Raw genomic sequence first — 23,384 nt, 5'->3', positions numbered from 1 at the left:
GAACTCCCTGAAGGCAGTCTCCCTTGGCACTGACATGTAGTATCTCCTGGATTCGGGGTCAAAAAACATGTCAGTGTCCCTCTCCATCGGTTCGTCGACCTCCAAATGGATAGAAGGCGGAGGCGACAGTCTCCGAGGGAGCTCAGCTGGTTCCGCATCGGCGCGGGCAAAGTCGACAGTCAACGGCAGCGGTGTATCCAGGAGAGCAGCCGCATGCGAGGCGGAGGAGCCATCAGGGCGCGAAGAGGCTGGTGTTGGAGCCTTCTTCGTCGGGGAGCGTTGCTTGTGGGAAGCGTGCTCCTTTCCCTTGGAGGAGACCTCCGACCCGGTGTGGTCCTTGGAGGGCTTGGACCTCTTTGGTGCGGAACCTTCAGTTGCCTCCTTGTGGTGCCTCTTCTTAGACGACCGTGGCGTTTCGGCCCGATCCTCGGGGGGGGGGGGGGGGAGAAAGGGTTGTCTGGCAGGTCCAGCAGGACGACGGCTCCCGTGGATTGAGGCTTAGATGTCTTTGCGTTTTCCACCGGTGCAGCCTTTCCCGAGGAGGATGCCCCCGTCTTGGGCAGCTTGGAGGCGTGTTGAGATGCCTTCGACGACGCCTTGGAGGACGGAGTCGGGACCGACGAGGCCTCCGCGCGATCCTTCACGTGCGAGCCCTCCGGGGACGGCTTCCTCCCGGATTTCGCCCTGGGCTCGGTACCCTCAGTCCCCGACTGCTTGTGGGGGCGCTTGGAGGGCTTATCGGTGGCACTGGGTTTATGTGAACCACGGGCCACATCGGTGGTGGTGGACGATCCTGCCATCGGCGGGGCAGACACCACGCTGCACACACTCGCCCGGGAAGATGAGGCAGGCGGCGGGGCCGAAGGAGCCGACGATGGACGGGGGCCTCCCTCCTGAACCTTGCCCAGACCAATGGCCGAGGTCAGCCGGGACTCACGGTTCTTGCGAGCCTGGGATGAGAGAGACTGCAGAGCGGGCAAGCCTTCGTATCATGGTCCTTGCCCAAGCAGAGGAGGCAGGAGGAGTGCGGGTCCTGGATGGGCACCTTGCCCCCGCAGACATCACACTTCTTAAATGGAGCCGGCATTTTCCGAAGTCGACAAGTTGAAAGGGAAAGTCCAGAAACGAGGTCAACAGTCCGAGAGTTCGAAGTTACCAGGGGCGGGAGACAAAGAATGGTCAAGAGACGGTCCGAGGTCAAAAGTGAAAGTGATTCCGATTGCAAGCTAAAGCGAGCGAAGTTCCCTGAAGTAGCTAGCGCGGCGGAAAAAAGGAACTGGGGAAAGAGCGGGAAGGCAGGGGCCTTATAACGGGTGGGCGGAGTTACCGCCAAAAAGTTTCTATATGTTGCAAAGTTAACTTTGCCCAGTGATTCCACAAGTTTCCGAACAGCACTGCGCAGGCGCAGTGAAGCCCATTTGTATGATTCGCAGAGACCACGAAGAAGAAACAGTATGTTATTCAAACACCTAACAAAAAACTCCTATACAAGGTGGGATTCAAACTACTGGAAAGCACAGTAGCCACTTCTAAGGTTACCATATGTGGGTAAGTATCATCCAACTCATCTCACAATATATTTATTATCTCTCTATCTGCTTCTCTGTATTTCAAAGCAATGCCATAAAAGCAGTAACAGTAGACTTTGATGTGTGATCAAAGCTAGAAAATGCCTGCTCACATTGGGTACCACACAAAAAACTTTTAAGCATGACCATGTGAATCTACTTTCACAGAGAGGTGAGACTTAAGTTAAAGAGACCCTGAATACAGCTCCCCAAGTCCACAGAAAATGAAAAGCCAGTTAATACATGAGGAGAACAAGAGACTTCCAAATCGAGAGTTGGAGGTTCAACCCTTGCTCTAGAGCAATAGTCCCCAAACCTTTTTGGGCTACCTTCCAAACTGAGAGTTTGAGGCTCAAACCCTTGCTCTAGAGCAGTGGTCCCCAAACTTTTTCGGGCTGCCACCCCTTTTCTCTTAAGAGCCAACTCTAGTGCCCCCCAAGCATATTTTTGGATATTAGGTCTCCTCATAGTTATGTTGGCCACATTACCACAGAATCATTTCTGACAATACTTGCTCCCTCAGCTTAGTAATGGAGATGAGCTCTGCCCTCTGCAGTCAGACATGACTAGACAATCTTGTCAAAGGAAAACCTCTACCTTTGCCTTTTCTACTGCAAATTCAAAACAACCAATCTTGGATGTTGCTCCCTTTTCATGCAGTCACCTTGGGAGGCGCAATCAAGCAGCTGGCTGAGCAGCGGCCAAGAAGCTTCTTGCTTGTGCTAGGCTTGTAGCTAAGGCCAACACAAGCGAGAGGCTTCTTGGTTGCAGTCTGACTAGCTGCTCAGTCGCTGCTCCCTTTGCACCCTGTCATCCTGGGAGCAGCAACTGAGCAGCTGGCTGAGCAGCGACTGAGAAGCCTCTCATCTGTGACAGCTTTGCAGCAAAGACCAGTGCAGACAAGAGTCCTCTTGGTTGCTGCTCAGGCAGTTGCTTAATTGCTGCTCCCAGGGTGACCATGTTCAAGAGAGAAGCTTCTCCCCAGAAAGAAGGGATTCTCAATCCTTCGTCAGGGCAGAGAAAGGCGCAACTGGTGCATATGTTGGGGGTTTACAGAGGCCACATGCTCTGGGGACTTGTATGGACTGCCGAAAGAAGGGATTTTAACTATTGGAGCTACTCTAAGACAAAGGACTCTTTCCAAGAATCGAGCACAGATACTCCTTCCCCAGAGACATGTCTTCCCCACACAGCTTCAAATGTCCACTCGCCACAAAAAAATTGTTTTTTCTGCTACCTCTTCTCTCAGCCTCTCTGAGCTTCGCCCCCCCCCCCCCCCAGTTGTCTGAGGGACAGCAACCCGGCCCCCGGCTCAAAAGGGTTGCCTACCCCTGCACTGGACTCTCAGACAGCAGAAGTAGAAACTTGCCAAGTCACAAAAAGTGCTAAAATTTTGATTAAAAGAATTAAAAGGGTAACAACTAGGCAGACATAATTCCTCAAACATAAAAGTACAGGGCAATCAACTGGATGTACCTGCAACCTCCACCATTCAACAAAACAAGAAATATGCCTTGGCTTCTTCTTCTACTTTAGCTGTATACTGTATGTTCAAGAAATCATATGAAAAGCAGGATGAGGAAAGTATGAAAATTGGAAGAAGGAACATCAACAATCTAATATATACAAATGATGCCACAATACTAGCAGAATATCAAAGATATGGGAAGATGATTAAAGAAGGTCAAGGCAGGAAATGCAAAGGCAGGTTTACAGCTTAACATCAAGAAAACAAAAAATTATGACCATAGATGATCTACATAATGTTAAACTAGATGGTGAAGAGATCAAAATAATTCAAGATTTTCTATATCTGGGCTCAATCATCAATCAGAACAGAGACTTTAGTCAAGAAATCAGAAGACTAGGACTTGGAAGGACAGCTATGAAGGAACTAGACAAGATTTGAAGTGTAAAGAGATACAATTAAATGCCAAAGTTAGACTGTTCATGCCATCGAATTTCCCATTTCTATCAATGGTTGTGAAAGCTGGACAGTGAAGAAAACGGATAGAAAAAGAACTCATTTGAGATGTGGTGCTGGAGCAGAGTTCTGAGAATACTATGGATCATAAAAAGACCAATGGATGGATTATAGAGCAGATTAGGCCCAAACTCTTCCCGGAAGCAAAAATGACTAAGCTGAGGTTGTTGTATTATGACCATATCATAAAAAGTAAGGATTCACTAGAGAAGACTATAATGCTTGGTAAGATGGAGACAACAGGAAAAGAGGAACATGGCATTCCAGATGGATAGACTCAATAAGAGAAGCCACAGCCATGATCTTCAGCAGTTGTGCAGGGTGGTTGAGGAATGGAGACTTGGAGATCTCTTATTCATACGATCATCATCAATCAAAGTCGACTGGAAGGCAATTAACAACAACAAAATGTTCTGGCTTGGGAGTCCCTAAGAGGAACACAATGGCCCCATACAGACAGGCCAAAATAAGGCTGCTTTGGGTCACTTTGGAGGTATCCTGTTTAAATGATGCATGTGTACTAGGCGTCTGGGAGCTGCGCCAAAGCTATGCTCCAGTCCTTAGGACTGGATTGTGGCTTTGGTGTGGCTTCCGGACTCTTAGGACGCATGCATCGTTTAAACAGCATACCTCCAAAGTGACCCGAAGTAGCTTTATTTTGGGCTGTCTATATGGAGCCAATGTAATACTCAATTCTGCAATATTTCAGTAGAACACTAAATGGCACCTGACTGCATTACAAATTGTACTATCAGTCTTTCTATAGTTTTCCTTTCTAAAACACCCTGCCTTTATGAACAAAACATACACAAAGAATTCAAAACAGCCTCAAACGTATTGGCTTCCTTAACAACTGATTTAATTCTTTAATACTGAACCACAAAATTGAGAGGATCCAGTAATATCTTGCTGAAGAGATAATTGGCAGTACATCTATCTATTCAGACAGCACTGTTTGAAAATTGTGAAAAAATGAATCAAGAGTTCTGAATGTGAAAGTTGACCTTCTGTTCAGTCTTTCAGGGATGGAAGGGAGCCAAACATATTAGTCAGAAAAACATCTAAAACTGGCCCCAAAACTTAGGGGTGTATGTCAGATATGGCCAAATCCCAAGGCAAATTGGGTAGATTTGGGATTTGTCTGAAATGAATTTAAAAGTCTCTTAATCACTCCAGAATAAATCTACTTCCTTCAAAATCTTCATGAGTTATCAGGAGGGACGCAGAAACAGACATCCTATCTCCAGAAATTGCTAATTTTCCTTCTAGCTTTAGACATAAGGAAAACACCACTGTGTGAAAGTAGATGGGAGAAGAGAGGAGAACAATTTTGTGACTGAGAGATCTAGGTTCCAATGATGGAAAAACTTTACCACTGCTCATCTTTGTAATTCCAACTGAAGTACTTGTTAACAGGAAGTAATATGGAAGAAACTTATCAGGGGCAGCAATGCCTTTCTCCTGCATTTTGCAGTTGTATGTCTGGATCAGCAGTGTAGAAGTACTCTATGGACAGCTTTATCTGACAGCTCAACATTAACTGCAAGATAACTCTGCTCTGTTCATGGATGACTATTCACTGGATAGCTGCTACTGAGACCAATGGCTACTCAAGCAGAGATGTGGAGTTATCAAGAAAGTTTTTGTCAAATAAAATACTGTTTTCTTCTCAGTCATGAGATGACAATACTCCATTCCAATGTTTTATTTTTCCACAAGGAGAGATGAGGGAAAGGGTTAACAAATCAGAAAAAAAAAAACCTGGAATACATAAATAATCTGTGGATGTTGGTTTTTGTTTTGTTTTTAGTTGTCAAATAAGCAAGTAAGACATGTGGATCTTTAGAATCAAGATATATCTGGAGTAGGCCAGAGCAAAATAATCTTTTCTTGATTGCTCTAGATCGGTGGTTCTCAACCTGTGGGTCACAATCCCTTTGTGGGTCAAACGACCCTTTCACGGGGGTTGGCTAAGACCATCGGAAAACACATATTTCCGATGGTCTTAGGAACCGAGACACCACAATTTTATAGTTGGGAGTCACCACAACATGAGGAACTGTATTAAAGGGCTGTGGCATTAAGAAGGTTGAGAACTGCTGCTCTAGATCATAATGCTTAAATTAGATCCAAGATTGATTTTATATATATGTTGAGCTTGCAGATGTTTTCCTCCTGTTAAAAGAAAGGAAACCAGCAAGCAATAACTGTTTTCCTATAGCTTAAAACAGGGGTAGGCAACCTGCGGCCCGCGGGCCGGATGCGGCCCGGCAAGGCCTTGGGACCGGCCCCAGCCCGGTCCTGCCGCCAATTGCCGCTGGAGCCTTTGGCCTCTCACGTGAGGGCGTGGGGCCTTTGGCCTATCAGGAGGAGGCGGGCAAGGGGGGGCAAGCGGCGGGCAAGAGGGGCAATTGTATATAGAAGCCTCCGAAACATGCATTTATATTAACATTTTTTTAAAAATCAGCAAATTTTTTTGCATGTCCTCCATTTTTTTTAAAAAAAGTGTCCTCCATTTGAAAATTTTGTCCCACATTTGTCCCGGTTTATTTATTTATGTAATTTTTTTAAAAAAATTATTTAATTATTTATTTTTTGGCTTTGGCCCCCCCAGTTGTCTGAGGGACAGCAACCCGGCCCCTGGCTCAAAAAGGTTGCCTACCCCTGGCTTAAAATATTAATAGGATAAATGCATAAAAGATCTGACAATTGTGGAAGTCACCCAATTTCACAGTTTGCACAAAAGTATAACAGTCCAACATTAAACACTTTGCAATATTACTCATGTGGTAAATGGCAATAAAGTAATATTAATTCAAAAACAAGTAAAATTAGACTAATTTTTCAACATCCTACTGTTTCAGTTATGAAAATATAGTATCACACACCGAACATCTGTTTTTCCTGTTTTTCTACTTCCTCAAAGCCAAATGTAATTTCCTATTACAGAAATTGGACATTTGAGCCAAAATACAAAACAGTTACAAGTGCTGTTCTATAAATAACTGGAAGGTAGTAATTTACAATTGTAGTTTTCAATACAAAAGTGTCTGAATACAACAACATTTTAAATTACTGGCTCTCTGGATATTCATGTTGAAGACTAAGCCATATAATTTTATACTAATGTGTGAGCCAACCACCACCTACAGTCTCAAAGACTTTATAAGATTATGTTCTTCCACTAGTGCAATGAACACCACTGGCAGACTAATTTAGACCTCCCTCTTAAGTCCCCTGTATCCCACACAAATGGGTCCTGGAATGTTCTACAAACCTCTGGAGACTATTTGGGGGAAATGGAGGACACTGCAACCTAACAGGGAGGGCCGATCCAAACTCTGGCTGCATAAAGCTACTTTTGTAACACCAGTTTTAGCTTCATCAGAGCTGTTAAAAACATCACACTAAGTTGATGCATAGTATCTTGAGATATTTTGATATGACTCAAACAAAATCAATGAAGACTTAATACAGCATCTTCAAACAGTGATTCACTTCTAGGATAATAGTTTAGCTGATGAGGTGTGGCAAAAAAAGGAAAGAAAGAAAAAGGACTGCAAGTGATTTGCTGTAAGAAACATACTTCCATCATTCCAAAATGATGCTAAGACTAAGAATATTACAGTGCATTATAAAGCATACATTTACAGCATTAACACTTTCATTTCACCAAGGTTATATAAGGCCCGCGTACCAAGTTCATCGTGCAAACTGCTGCTGCCAACAGCAGATGCATTGTCATGTGATGCTTCTAAGTGGACACTCCCATTTCTCACCAGCAAGGAGGCACTAGCACTGAGCACAGCGGCCTGGGAGTGGGGGCGGGACTGGACTTTGACTTGGGTTGTGGACTGGTGACCTTGCTGAACATCTTGAAGGCTACGAAAGAACATGGATGGTGGAGACATTACAGGGAAGAACACAGAAACAAGAGCTAGAAACCAGAGTTAGTACTTTTAGTGTTAGGTTTTTTTATATATTTTTTAAAAAGTTACAATAGTATACCATATTGAATGAGCCAGTGTATATGAAAAGCATGTCACAACACATCCAGGATATTAAGTTACAAACAGTATGACCAAACAGTGTGTGCACACACACGCCAGCATTACTTCAACATAACTTCTGCACCACAAAGTCCCTTCCTTAGCAGCATTCAAGAGTGTACAATTGTTTTATGGTGTCAAAAGAATCTTGTGGGGAAAGGATATTTCTTTAGCAAGTAACATTTGCCCTTCTTTTGCTAACAAACTGCAAACTTCACTCTTTCATGCAAGTTCAAAGCCAAACTCTGGGAACAGTGTAGGTAGTAAATGGTTGATAAGTGACAAAATTGACAGTTGGGAAATATTTTAATTAAAACTGCCTCAAAATGCCACAAAGATATATTTTAGTTCGGTATTAAAGCTCTACTTATATCATAGACACACTATAGGCAAATCAAGCTTCATTCCGTAACACCAGCTGCTCTGTAAAATAAATGGAGTAATTGTGGGGTCAATATACAAATAAAGCAGGTTACAATGCAAGATAATATGCTAATTGTATTATGTATTTTAGGAGGAACTTTTCATTAAATATCCCTTTAACTAACATTTCTTTTTGACTTTCCAATAGCACAAGTCTATGTGTATTTGACCATGACTAAAACCTAGTGAATTCATTGGGGTTTCTCACATGTAAATAAGTACAGTCACCTCTCCACATTCACAGGAGTTAGGGGTGGAAGATCCCTGTGAAAGTGGAAAACCGCAAATATGTTTGCCTTTCCTAAACATAAATGAAGAATCTTCTCCCACCTAAAGCACCACCCATAACTCTCTTTGCAACCTTGCAACACATAGCCTCCCCCACATTTCCAAAGTGCTTCCACTTTCAATCTGATATTAACAACTACCACTGCACAGGATCCCCCTTCTCTCTTCCCTTGCTCCTACCATTCCCTCCCAGCCAGACAAAAGCAATACTGTATGTTTCCCACTTTGACAAACTTTGCATTCTCCTCATGTCCAAAGTCCTTCCCTTTGAACCCAGCATTTGAAGCCACCACCAGAGAAGATTCAACCCTGGTGGCGCAGTGGTTAAATGCCTGTACTGCAGCCATTTACTCAAAACCACAAGGTTGCGAGTTCAAGACCAGCAAAAGGGCCCAAGCTCGACTCAGGCTTGCATCCTTCCGAGGTCGCTAAAATGAGTACCCAGACTGTTGGGGGCAAATTAGCTTACTTGCTAATTAGCTTACTTGCTGTTCACCGCTATGATCTTTGGAATAGCGGTATATAAATAAAATTAAAACAAACAAACAAACAAACAAAAAAACAACTTCTCTCCTCTCCTCCTCTCCGCCCCCCACCAGCCAGTCAAAAGCAACATTGTACCTCTCCCTGCTTTGCCCAACTTTGCATCCCCCCATTTCCAAAGTCCTTCCACTCTCAATCCAATGTTTGTAGCAATTACCACAAAGGGAAGGTAGGGTGTTGTTTTTGTTTGGCTGGGAGAGGGGGGGCAAAGAAGCTGGATTTTTCCCTGATGGTGGCTGCAAACATCAGATTCAAAGGGAAGGACTTTGGGGATTAGGAGGATGAAAAGCTTGGCAAAGCAAGGGAATGCAGATTTGCTTTTGACTGGCTGGGAGGAGGGAGAGAAAGGGGGGGAGAGAAGCTGGATCTTCCCTTGTGGAGGCTGCAAGCATTGGATTCAAAAGGAAGAACTTTAGAAATGAGGAGGATGCAAAGTGGGGAACATACTGTGATGCGGCTTGCTAGGAGGAAGGGTGGAGAGGAAGGTGGTGAAGAGATCAACCTTGTTAAGCAGCAGCTACAAAGTCAGGAATAATCAAAACTACACATCTGAAACTCACAAATGTGGAGGGCCAACTCTATATGATTACAGCAGAGGTGAAAATTGTGCTGCACAATTCCCATCTAAAATGATCAATGGACTAAAAAAATTACACGTTTCTCATGATGTTCTTCACCCTGAAATGTGTTAAGAATTTTTCAAGAGATCAAGGCAGTAATGCTCAGTTACTTAAATACTATCCAAAATCCATCAGGGTGGTTCTGGTGACACAACTGCTTCTGTTAGTGGAAGAATAATAGAGTTAGAAGAGACTACAAGGGCCATCCAGTCTAACCTCCTCCCATGGAGGAATACACAATCAAAGCATTCATGACAGATGGCCATCCAGCCTCTGTTGAAAAACCTCAAAAGAAGGGGACTCCATGACACTTTGGAGGCAACCTATTCCGCTGTCGAACCTCTTTTTCTGTCAGGAAATTTTTCCTAATGTTTAGGTCGAATCTCTTTTCCTATAATTTGAATCCATTATTCTGTATCCTATTCTACAAAGCAGCAGAAAACAAGCTTTCTCCAGCCTTAACATGACATCTCTTCAAATATTTAAACACAGTTATCATGTCACCTCTTAACATTCTCTTTTCTGGGCTAAACATACCCGGCTCTCTAAGCCTCTCCTCATAGGGCATGGTTTCAAGACCTTTCAACATTTTGGTTGCCTTCCTCTGACATGCTCCAGCTTGTCGATATTGTCAAATTTGGTGGTGCCCAGAATTCAAAATGATGGTGCACAGAAGTGGACTCAGTATTCCAGGTGAGGTCTGGTCAAAGCAGTAACTATTATTTCCCTTGTTGTAGACACTACACTCCTATTCATGCAGCCTAAAATCATGCTAGCTTTTTTTAGCTGTTGTATCACAGTGTTGTAAAGGGTCAGTTACCCCTCATGCCTGCAAACTTTTCTGTGTCCTCAAACTCTGCTCTGAGAGGCTGGAGGACTCTGTAGAACACATTTGAGGATACAAGGAACGCTGCAGAGATGGATGTAGTCCTTTATTATTTCAATTTATATTCTGCTTTTCTATTTATGTTTCAGGACTGGCTTGTTCTTGCAGTCTGAACCTGTGTATTGCAAGCTCACTATTTCTTGTACATCAGGTTATTTTCTAACTATTTAAAATTAATGCTAATTATATGCAAATAATCCTTCTTACATTTTTTTGTGCAGTAAACAAAATTACATTTTTGTAAAATACATTACACTGTACATGGAAAACTTCACAAGCTTTAAAAATTGATCTAAGTTTTCTAGTCAGCAGATTGTTAAGTCCATTATTAATACTAAGAGAAAAACATAAAAATGACTATACATTTACACCTCCTTTTTCACAGGAGATCCGTTCTGGACCCCCTCGTGAAAACAGAGTTTTGCTTATATTAAAACCCCATTTGATTGAATATAGGCATGGGAGCGTGCACCGTGGCCCATTCATTCGACCTCTGTTTGTCCATTGTGTATAAGTGAGGGATGCGAGTCTGAAGACCATGAGAACGGATGGAGGACTGTATACTAATTGTAAGACTAAGATGTATGCCTGTATTTTTTTAATGATATCAGATGTGCGGCCCCAGCATTTTATTTCTGAATGTGCCAGGGTTGGTACCACAATTGCATCCCCTGAAATTGTTTCCTTCTTGCCTGGAACTGTGTGAACTGCAGCCAACAGTTTGTGGACCAGCACCAGTCCAAGGACCACTACTTTGAAAACTACTGAGTTATACTACTTGATGAACAACACAACCTCAAAGAGAGAGTTTAAAGAACAGAAGGAACACTCTCCATTTAATACTGTCCTACTATACTATTCCAACATACTTCACCTTCTTAGTAACTAACAAGAAACAGAACTGCCTGCCTTATAGTGGTGTCGCCAGTGGGGTGTGGGGGGTGCAGACTGCACTGGGTGACACCCCAGAAGATGTGATACCCAGTTGCCCCCCTCCCACCTTGGTACTCTTGCCTCAAATCAGTGCATGAGTGAGGGAGCGTGCCCAGCCTCCCCTCTCTGCTGCATGCCGCTCTACATGAGTATAATAGCCCGCGGTAGGGGGTGGGTTTGGCACAGTCTCTACCTTGCCTGCCCTACACACAAGTAGAATGATGTTTGGCAGGGAGTTGAGAGGTGCCCTTTTGGCCCTGCCCCTAGAAGCCCCGCCCAGAAACCCCACCACCCGCACCGGGTGACACCCTGGGAAGTGGCAACACTGCCGACTTATACAGCTCATATAACTGAAGTAATATTTTAAGCAAAAATGTATGCCATTGGTGGAAAAAAAATTTGTAGTTTCCCTTCCTTTTACAAATCAATATTCTTCATCTGGTTCATACATCTAGCTGGCAATTCTCTTTGCATTACAGAGATACAGGTGGGTATTCCTTGTCACCAACATGCACCAAAATAGCACTATTAAAAAAGAACTGCAGGAAAATTGTATCCCAATGTGTACACCCTTCCCCTCGTTCTTGAGAGGATCTGTGCAACAGCAAAGAACTGTGAGAAATTAGTGTCTTCTTCACTTATTTTAGGTTTGTGGTCAAGGAAAAAGTAAAGTCAGCCCTCTGTTTTTGTGAGGGACCCCCCCCCCCCGCAAAAATGGAAACTCACAAATATTCAAGCCCTATATGCTTGAATAGAGGCACGTGCCCGCAAGCAGCTGGAGGTGGCGCACCCCATTTTAACCCCCTCCGTTTGCGTCTTGCGAGTAAGCGAGGCTTGCAGATCTGAAGTCCACGCAAACAGAGGGGCAACTGTACATTCACTACTCTCTAAGATGACTGTTCGCTGTACTCATGTAAACTGGCTTCCAATGTGCTACATCACTGTTTGACTAATATTTTCATTTTATGAACAAATTACACAAAACTGCACAATATAAATTCAAATTACCAGTTTCAGTTCTATGAAAATGTCAATGCTGTTTTCCTGACAGCCAACTGTAAAAATACTATTTTACTTTTCAAAACTTTCTTCTCAATTTCATCACACTAAGTACAACATGCTCAACTAGAGTAGAATAAGATAGATTCCTAGTAAAATGGCATGGGTGTCATGTTTCAGTATAGCAAAATGGATTGTTAAACTAACCAACAGAACTTGTTTTAATGACACAGCCTGTGCAGAAAAATGGGGCAGCACACTGCAGCCTGATTTGTCAAAAGGGATAGCCAGATTTCTAGTTTGTGCATCTAAAAGTGGCTGTTTGTACATGACTCATTGCATTAACCAGATTCACATTAGAAGTGTATTAGAAGCAGAAGAGAGCTTTTTACTCTTTAGCCAACCAATCCAACCAATCATTGTTACCTATAAATAGCTTACCTATAAACAGTTGTCATCTCAAATAGATGCGACAGCCAGGAGTGCTTGGTATCAACTTCAGTTGATACTGTTAGGAAATAAAGCCTAAAGGAAAATGTCCAGATGTGACAATGTGGCAAAATGGTCACGTACTGCTTGTTAACCAGGGAACTGGTTGCAGCTGGAACTCATGTCAGCAGCTGGAAGTACAAAGTCATTGTGTGCCAGAGAGCACGTAGTGCTAATTTAAATATCCAGTGTCATTCTGGAAGAAGGACAATAATTCAGGTGGCACAGGAAATGATGACAGCAAGAGGCTGGGCAAAGTGGCCACATGGTTTAAATGTACGGTATATAAAGTCCAGATCTCTACTGTACAGTGTGGGTTTGTGTTGGTGGTGGATGTGATATAGCTATTGTTAGTGTGTTCCTTTCTAATCAGCAACTCTAAGAAATAAAGTGCCTATTCAGAGATAAACCAGACTCCAGTTTGCTTTCATCTACAGCTGGATTCCTGGCAAGCTCCAAGGCTGCGGGGTTGTTTCATCCTAAAGCAGGCTTCTGGAGATACTCTGCGCGCTCAATTCTGCTACAACAGATACACCAACTGCGGCCCTACCTGGACCAAAAGGACCTTGAAGTAGTGGTACATGCATTAGTAATCTCTCATTTAGATTTCTGTAATGCACTCTACATGGGGCTACCCTTGTTCCAAGTTTTGAAGCTCCAGTTGGTTCAAAATGCAGCAGCCAGATTGGTCACCGGTATATCTAGGTCTGACCATGTAGCACCTGTGTTAAAATCTCTTCACTGGCTGCCAATTAGCTTCTGGGCCCAATACAAGGTGTTGGTTATTACCTTTAAAGCCCTACATGACTCGGGCCTGAGTTACTTGAGGGAATGCCTCTCCCTACAAAATCCGCCGTGCACTCTCAGAACATCCAGGAAGAATTTACTAGATTACAATAAGACTAGGAAAATTACGACTTCCCATAGAGCTTTTACACCTGTGGCTCCTAAATAGCCTACCGGAAGAGATCTGTCTAATTACCACCTTAGACGCTTTTAAAAAGGCACTTAAGGCGGATCTCTTCAGGCGGGCTTACCCACCCAACTTTATACAGGAGATCATGAAATGAGATGTTCCACTTCTAGACTATGATTGTGTGATTATCAGTCAACTAGATAGTAACCTAGTTATTTTATTGAATTACTATTAATGTTACTATTTTATTGACTGTAATTTGTATAGGTATTGTATTATTTTACTGATGTAATCCTGCCTCAATCTGCAGGGAGAGGTGGGAAATATAAATAAAATTATGATTCTATTATTCTATTATTATTATTATTATTATTATTATCAGAAATATCATAAAATATTTAACACTTGAAAGAATAAGAGACTTATGAAATACACAGGGTTAAATATCAGTTTCCTCAAGCCAACATAATGCAGAAGCACTTCCTATCATTGCTACTTTCCAAATCCCTTTGGAAAATCACATGTGAGGAGGGGGGACTACAAAACGTTTCTGTTTCTGGAATAAGGAATGTTAACAAACAGATAAAAATAAGGCAAGGAAATTTACAAAATGAATACTCTGCAGGTTGTTGTTCTTTTAAAGTTTATTTGAAAAGCCAAAGTTAGGTTTTTCTGCTATTACTAAAGTTCTGTTAATAACATTACTGGCAAAAAGAATCTTCAGGGGCGAAAACATTAACATGTACTTTGTTGCTGTTGTTCAAGTTGTTTCTGACTTATGGAACCCCTAAGATGAACCTCTTATGGGGTTTCCTTGGCAGTTTTGTTCAGAGGGGGTTTGCCATTGCCATCCTCTGAGGCTTGAGAGCATGTGACTTACCCAATGTCATCCAGTGGGTTTCATGGCTCAGCTGGGATTTGAACCCTGGTCGCCAGGGTCATAGTCCAACACTCAAACAACTACACCATGCTGATTCTCATTACCCCCTCCCCCCAAATTTTCAGTACCATGTACTGTTATTTACAGTGGGCCCTCGGTATTTGCTAGGATTGGGTTCCAGGACTCCTTGTGAGTTCCAAAATCTGTGGCTTCCCAAATCCTGTTGTATAAATGGTGTAATAAAATGGTGTGCCTTATATCAAATGGCAAAATCAAGATTTGCTTTTTCAATGTGTGTGTGTGGGGGGGGGGGGTGTCAAGCTTTGGGTGGTGGAATTTGTGGATGGAGAATCCATGGATATGGAGGGCTGACTGTATAAGCTAAAAATTAAAGATTTCTGAGTCATTTATAAGTTAAGGTTGAATAATTATTCTGTTTTTGTGTGCCCCCTCAAGCTGCCTGTTGATTTATGGCGATTTCATGCATTTCAAAGGTTTTTCTTAACTATTACTATTTAGGTTAACTATGCTCAGAATGGTGTGAGTAAACACAGTAAGTATAATATGCTATTGATGAATATTTGCAGTTTGATTATCATTTAGGGCTCAATTTTCCAAGGCAGATGCACAGATAAATATTGTTATGCAATAGATAGACCAGTAAGCAGAGAGTTAGCTTGAATGACTCAGAAAAAAAAATTAATGTTCAGTAATTTTGCAGCATCCACTTATCTGCTTTCCTGTTTGTTAAGTGAGAATATCTTCCTATTTAGCTAGGAAATTAGCTGGACTTTAGATGGCTATCAAAGACCAATGAGTCACCATGTCAGACAACGTTATCTGGATACAGATCTCAAATAAATGGAAATAAGATTCCCTCTCTCTTCCTCCACAACATGGCTGGACTCTACTGTCTGTCTTTTCCCCATGCTGAATCATAGGCGGGATACATACCGCCATATAGTACGTATAGGATACGTACTAGGGTTAGGAAGGGGCGGTGCTTCCGCACCCCCCTAACCCTAGTACGTATCCTATACGTACAAGATGGTGGCGCCCCTTCCACATGGGCGCCGCCATCTTTACATATCGGACGCTGAGCGTCCGTACGTGTCGCAACCTTTATGATGTAGCGAGTGCGCCCCTGGCGCCTCGCTACGTCACAAACGCGACTGAAAAAGAAGCTCCATTTTGGAGCTTCTTTTTTGGTCCGCGCGGGAGCCGCGCCGTCTGAAGGCTCCGGCTCCCCCACGGACCTACCGGCGGCGGCGGCAGACCGCCGCAAAGCGGCGGTTTGTACCCCGCCATAGATTCATAGAGTTGGAAGAGACTACTAGGGCCATCCTATCCACACCTCTGCCATGCAGGAACACACCATCAAAGCACCCCCGTGTTCCACTGTCAAACACTGACAAGAAGTTCTTCCTAATGCTGAGGTGGAATCTCTTTTCCTGTAGTTTGAATCCATTGTTCTGGATCCTATTCTCTGGAGCAGCAGAAAACAAACTTGCTCTAGCCTCAATATGACACCCCTTCAAATACTTAAACAGGGCTATCATATCATCTCTTAAACATCTCTTTTCCAGGTTAAACATAACTAGCTCCCTAAAATCAATACCCACCCACAGCAAATTTGGAAACATGGAACATCCATGGCAGTAGAAATAACTTTCTAATAAGTAATGAAAATAAGCAATCACCTTCTTTGGAAATAGGTCAAGGAACTGATTTAGATAATCCTATCTATACATACATACATTTTTTAAAAGTGAAATGCCACTTCCTAGTGTAAAACCATACAGTCGGCCCTCTGTTCTCGCGGAACTCCCTGCGAAAACAGAGACTCACATTTATTCAAGCCCCATAGGCTTGAATGGGGCGCGCAACCGCAAGCGCACATAGGACGTGCCCCATTGAGGATAATGGAGGTCGCCCCTCCGTCTATAATCAAGAAAGCGGATCTCAAGTTTGCGAGAATGGAGGGGCAACTGTATTTGCTGTGTGTCTTCAAATTCACTTCTGACATATAGTGACTCTAAGACACACCTATCATGGGGGTTTCTTGGCAAGATTGATTCAGAGGTTCTTTGTCATAGCTTTCCTCTTAATCTGAGAGAGTGTGACTTGCCCAAGGTCAACCAGTGGGTTTTTATGGCCAAGTAGGGATTTCACCCCAGTCTCTCAGAGTCCTAATCCAACACACAAACTTCTATATCATACTGGCTGGCAACAAACAAATAAACAAAACAAAAACCTATACTACACTGGTAAAATTAATGTAAAGCTAGCAGAACTACTTTTATTAGTAAACGTACACTAAGAAAAACAATAGTTCTAATGTAAAAGCAGTTCAATAAGATTGGAAATGTTCTCTTATCTGGAGTTCTTACAGTTTAGAATACAATAAAGAAATCAAAAATTCAGAAGGTCTAAAAATAGATACAATTTCATGCTGGATATATTTAAAAGCTGTAGCAGTGAAAAGGCAGGGCCTGGTCTCAATTAAGTAGCAGAGCCCTCCCACCAGTCCATCTGTCATTGTCCAGGCCTCAGAGGGAGAGAAGAACTGCTGGACCTGATCCCCTTCCCTACCCCCATTTTTGTGTCATTTCAGATTGTAAGCCTGAGGGTAGGGAACCATCTAATTAAAAAGATTGTATGTACAGCGCTGTGTAAATTTACAGCGTTATATAAATAAAGCTTAATAATAATAACAACAACAACAACAACAACAACAACAACAGTTATTGACAGTAGAATCAAGAATACTATAGTAGCATAGAACTGTTTGTAACACTTATTTATGAATGGATAATTTAATACACAAACTTTATATACAGTCAATTTAGTACAATTCTATACAACAAAATATTTTGTTAGTTCAATGTTTTTAAGGCCATGTTCTAATACTGCTACACCCTAGCAGGATTTTTTAAAGTTAAAAATTGGTTTCATGAAGAGAGAGTGCATTTACTGTAAAGAGAATGTCCAACTCCTTTCACAGGAAGGCTATACTGACAGTAGTAGGGCCTTCAAACTCATATGCCAATTCTCTATTGAAGCAAACCAATCTTAAGTATTTGTTCTTTCATTAAAATACTTCAGAATGTTTACTTTTATCACCATTAACCAAAGAAATGACAATCTCACAACAGTCATGCAATTGACGCTTAACCAAAACACTTTAAAAATGTTTCTCATTATCTAATAAACTAATGTGTTGCTTTTTTCCATAAAAACAGGAGGAGGAGAGTTCAAAGTAATCTATCCTCATGCATTATGTGTACACCTTACACATAGTTATAATCCATAAAGATTACAATTATTAATACATTTTTCATGCACCAATTACTTAAACAGCATTCACAATATCTTCTGAGAAGGGCTAAAGTCAATCTGGAGCATTCTAAAACACTGCATCTTAAGCTATCTAATGTTACTGGCAAATTTTATGTGTGTGTGAGTGTATCATGGACCAGTATCATTTGTTGTTCTTGCTACGGTGTGCCTTCAAGTCATTTCTAATGTATAATGACCCATGAGGTTTTATCATGAGGTTTTCTGAGGGTGAGAGTGTGTGATTTTCCCAAGGTCACCCAGCAGGTTTCCATGACCGAGTAGGGAATCAAACTCTGATCTCCAGAGTGCAAATCCTATGCTCAAACTGCTACACCACACTAGCTCTAAACAGTACCATATTTGTACCCATTGGCTACTTCTTTTAATTCTTTCCTAGAATATATCCAGGTAGCTGATGGCTCATGGACTGGCACTGGTCCATGGATCATCAATTTGAGTAGGACTCTTCTGTAGGAAAAACATTTTTTTATAATTAGGACTTGTTTTAATTCTAATATTGTAATGCTTTAAATATCTGAAAAATAATTTGTTGCCCATTATTTATGTGATAGAACTTCCCTGCTCCATGTTGTTTTTCAAACTGTTCCTTTTAATGCCCAAAATGTATAGCTGGAGTACTAGCAATATTGACCTTAAAGAGAGTGAAAGAGAAAGTGTGTGTGGATTATGAATTAAAGGCATTTAACCCAGATACCACAGGAAAAGCCATAACTCAGTAGTCAATCACATGCTCTGCATGCAAACATTCCAGACTCAATCCCTGGCATCTCCATGCAGGGATGGGAAAGATCGTTGTAAGAAACTCTGGGGGACCACAATCAGCCCCTGTAAACATGACTGACCTAGAATAAATGAATTAATTAGATATCTTGGTATAAAAGGCATGTGCCTAATCTCTCTTTCATTGTCTGTGGACTAATAATATATTTTAAAATCAAAACAACACTGCCCAGCTATGTTGAGTAACCTGTTAAATGGATTATAAATACCGTAATTACTTTCATGTGGTTACAAGTTATCACAATAGTGTACTTTGCAAAAGCTGCTGAGAACTTAAAATCATATCTCAACTTGGGGCACATATATTTTAGGCAATGGGTGATTATCTACCTTGAAGGAGTTTGTTTTCTGGCTCTTTCTAAAATATAAACTGTACTTTATTGACTGCGTAAAAGAGGAAATAAGATAAACATGCATTCAAGAGAACTAGACAAAAAGGTCAGAAACAGTTTGTTTTCATAACAGAAGGCACATTTGTTATTTATGGTAATTCTGATATATTCAAAGAGCTTAATGGAAAAAACAACAACAAAGGCTTAAATCTTGCTTTTAGTCCTAACTAGAGCAGACCCACTGAATCAGTGGGATCTGCATAAATGTTAAATGTCATCATTCAAAAGTAGTCCACTTTAGTTAGGACTACCAACAGGATTAAAGCCAAGGAAAGTCAATGTGCCACAAGAATAAGGTGGAATAGGCTCCAATAAACATTTATTTCCATTTAACAAATTCAACCTGCTTCTTTTTCACAAAAGCGAAAAGGAAGCAAAGGAGTTGCTACCCCTACATTTGAACAACCTACCTTTTCCAGAAAGAGAAAAGAATCCTGAGAGAAAAACTACTAAGATGTCATTACACTTCATTAGCAAATGGGATACTTGCAGACGGAAGAACTTCCTAGTGTTCTGCTAGTATTAAACAGTAGCAGTGACTATAAATAGGAAATTTATTCTTGTATGTAACATTGGATATGCAGTACATATATTGTATATATAATATAAAAGGAATGTTCTAAACTGTTTTCATTTGTTCATGCAAAAAGTCTCACTTAAAAAAACTGAAGATACAATTTAAAGAAATGGGCTTCCATACGTGGAAGAGCCTATGTGAAACAGTTCTTCATGAGGAAATTCTAACCATACCAGAAAAATCCTGCAGTGCCAGATTTAAAATTGCATAAAGGCATTTTTCATGGTTAGGGTTTCACAAAGTGAGATGTCATGCTATGTATATAATTAGACTCTGCTCTTCACACATTCCTAAGTACACACGTTTTTGTTTGTTTGTTTCACTTGTACCTAAAGCATGGAAGGTGGTGAATAGGCCTCTTTCTACACTACTTAGGATCAATAATATAAACCGGTGATGATTTTCAATCATGATTTCTGTGATGATGATATATAACTGGAAGTTTTAATATTTCTCATACAAATAAAGTCCATTTATTTTTTATGGACTTTATGCTCAATGAATTGTGATCATTATAATCTGCTATATAGTTGAGTTATTTTTTAAATATTTCTGAATGATCAGGAATAAATGAATGACTTAGGAACTTGGATGTTTTTGCAGTTCTGTATGAAGAGGCACTATCCCAGTGTTATTAATTATTAACTACAGTGCACCCTTGCTTTATGCAGGGATCCGTTCCGTACTCCCCCGCGTAAAGCAAATACCACCTATGCTCAACCCCTATTTAAATGAATGGGGCTTGTGCACGTGGCGGTGCACACACACAAAGCACGCCCACGTATAACGCGTATCTTATGGAAGCGGATGACATGAAACAGGTTTTACAGATACTTTCCAACTTATTAATTTTTTTATCACTTGTACAGAAGCATGTCTAATATGGGATATCAAATACATTTAATGGACTCAGTGGCTTGTAGCTATGGAATGCAGTCCAAAAGAGCAATAAAACATTAGGTTGAAAATGTTTCCAAGAGGTACTACAGACTGTTGTAAAAAACAGAAGAAGCCAATGTATGTGCTCTGGCAACTGCAAACAATATTTTCAGCCTATTTCACTTTAAACACTGTAATTATTCAATAATTCCGTGAGAAATTATTTCACGTGTATTTAATACGTTGGATACTCATTTTATCTCATTATATCATGACAGGTTAAGTTTCCCTTAGCCAGAACTCTGAAATATTCCAAAAACCAAAACGTTTTTCATGGGTGGGGCTAAGATAGTGTCAGCTTTGCCTTCTGATGGTTCAATGTATACAAACTTTGTTTCATGCACAAAATTATTTTAAACAGTGCATAAAATTACCTTCAGCCTATGTGTCTAAGGTATACATGAAACACATATTAATTCTGTGTTCAGACATGGGTCCCATTGCTAAGATATCTCATTATATATGTATATGCAAATACAGGTATTTCAGAATAAATAAAAATCAAACATCAAAAACACTTCTGGTCCCATGCATTTTGGATAAAAAAAAAACCCTCAACCCGTATAGTTCTAATTTTGCACAGAACTTTCTGTTCATTCTATATTTTTATTTTGGATTCTACAGTTTTATTGTATAAAATTTGTTCTACATATATATATGGCTTGCTCTGTTTCATTAAGCTAGTCTTTCAAGGCATCACTTAATACTGTCCTTGTTGCTGTAGGTTAAGACCAATGAACAGAGCACATGATGTTAATCATTACAGCTTGGTTTCAGAAACATTTTGCATGAGTGGAAAGGCAACTCTGCTTGTGCAAGGAAGCTCCAAACTCTCTTGTTTTCTTCATCCCCTTGTGAACCCCATCACACACCATCCCCCAAAGATAGGGCAGGGAGGATTGAAGGAAACTATTTTGAGAGATGAGCCAGGAGCACCACTATTGTATAAGAAGTTTCTGATTACCTATTTGTGCATGTCTTCTAACGAATTGCATTTCATCACTGAAAAATACATATGTAGGACTGCAAACATCATGATTAACTGAACATTTGATCTCTAGGAATTACTGTATATACTCATGTATAAGTCTAGAAATTTTAGTTTAAAAATTAACCTAAAAACCTGGGTTGACTTATCCATGGGTCAATGTAAGTACTGTACTTTAACTCAAAAAAGGAACTGTCTCAATCTCTGAGAAGAGTGATGAAAGGCAAGAGCGTAGTCTATCCTGAGAACACCTAAAAGATGCACTAGCCTTTACGGTGAGCACGAACAGTTATGGCTACCAGAATTTTGTAAGAATTTTGGCATAGTTTTCCTTTGCTTTGTGCTTTACATCCTTTTTATATGCTCCTAAGTTTTATCCCAGACTTATTCACAGATCATATAAAAATTGGTAATTTTGGCCCAAAACCTGCCCTCGACTTATACACGAAATCAACTTATAATTGAGTATCTGCGGTAAATTAAATACTTTCTGAACACTAAAACTACCTACCTGCCTACCTAGTCTGTCTATCCATCCATCCTAAATGCCTTCTTTTGGTTCCAGTAAAACAGATTTCTGTATCAGCATCAGAACAACAGTGTTTTAGAATTTGATGTTTGCCTTGACTTCTAAAATAACAGACATATTTAAATTAGTATTTTAAGACATGTTAACAATGCAATAGGAAGTTCAGTCATTGATTCCTTGGTGTTTGACTATCTACTTTCATCTAGAATTTAATGATGAAATGCACATATCTGAGCATTTAAAATTTAAAATTGGTAAAAAGGTTTAACTAGATAGGCAGTTTGAGAATTTAAGGATTACTTCTGGATACTGATAATGTTCCACGTGATTTATAGTAGTCTAAGAATAGGTAAGGTGCAATCAACCATTTCAGAAGCTGAATTCACCTACCTCTTGCTTTCATATTCGGTAGGTAGACTAAACTGCAGCATTTACGGCAGCAATTCCAGCATTTTACATTTTTAGGAAAAAGTGAAACTGGGAGTTTTGATAAACTTAAATGAAAGAGCTAGCTTTATGGCAGTTTGTTAGCATTTTGTCTGGAAGTAATTCACTGGTCTACAGGCTCATGTGGTGGAAGGGGCATAGATATAAACAGTGTACTGTATACATGCACAATCCATAAAGATCACAAATGCATGCAGTAGCAGCTCAAAGAGACTGGTTGGTTGGGAAAGGAACACAAGGCAAAACAAAACACTTCTGCAACATTTTGGGGAGTGGAAAGCAGTGATCAGCTGCATGCATGTTACATACAGTGGAACACAAATATCATACCTGAGGGGTGAGCCGATGAGCAATGAAGGAGGGGTAGGGTTACTCCCTGCATTGTGACGGCGCCGCACTGCCTGACGCCTAAATGTGCTGCGTTCACGACGAACTGTGACCGCCTCCTCACTGGCTTGTGCTGCTGCATCAAGACAGACCAAGTAAAATTGGAGCCCAGTCCAGTTATGTACACAGCATGTTATGCTTTCCCCCACAAGTAAGAATACCGGTTCATTCTGCTGCAAATAACCTGATTTTTTTTATTTTCACTTACAAATAAAGATGTTGAACGGCAGAATTGTCACTTTAAAATGTACAAACCTTTGCTCTCTCAACTACATTAAAGATTAATTAAAATGGTCAATAAATTGGAGTTAAAAACAGTTATTGTAAGTGTACAGCTTAAAACTGAACTTGGTTTTTGAACCAGAATTCAAATACCAAACCTGTTATAATTCAGCTTGTTTTTCAAT

The 23,384-nt window shown here is 40.9% G+C and overlaps 1 protein-coding gene across 2 annotated transcripts in view; it reads right to left on the bottom strand.

The window, feature by feature from the left end:
- PCNX1 (pecanex 1) overlaps positions 1-23,384 on the bottom strand; it is a 147,594-nt gene that overhangs the window by 60,758 nt on the left and 63,452 nt on the right. The window contains exons 7-8 of one of the 2 annotated variants that reach the window (XM_089521797.1): positions 22,921-23,053; positions 7,250-7,434 (exon numbers count right to left, since the gene is read on the bottom strand). The exons of the other annotated variant lie outside the window; for it this stretch is intronic. Coding sequence (XP_089377923.1) covers positions 7,250-7,434; positions 22,921-23,053 — 318 coding nt within the window. The remainder of the gene's footprint in view (positions 1-7,249; positions 7,435-22,920; positions 23,054-23,384) is intronic. 2 annotated transcript variants of the gene reach the window in all.

This window comes from Sceloporus occidentalis, unplaced genomic scaffold, assembly GCF_023333645.1.
Source record: "Sceloporus occidentalis isolate IW3139 unplaced genomic scaffold, rSceOcc1.0.p SCAF_4, whole genome shotgun sequence".
Lineage (NCBI taxonomy): Eukaryota > Metazoa > Chordata > Lepidosauria > Squamata > Phrynosomatidae > Sceloporus > Sceloporus occidentalis.
The sequence above is the reverse complement of the archived record's forward strand: the minus strand, read 5'-3'. Positions and strand labels throughout refer to the sequence as shown.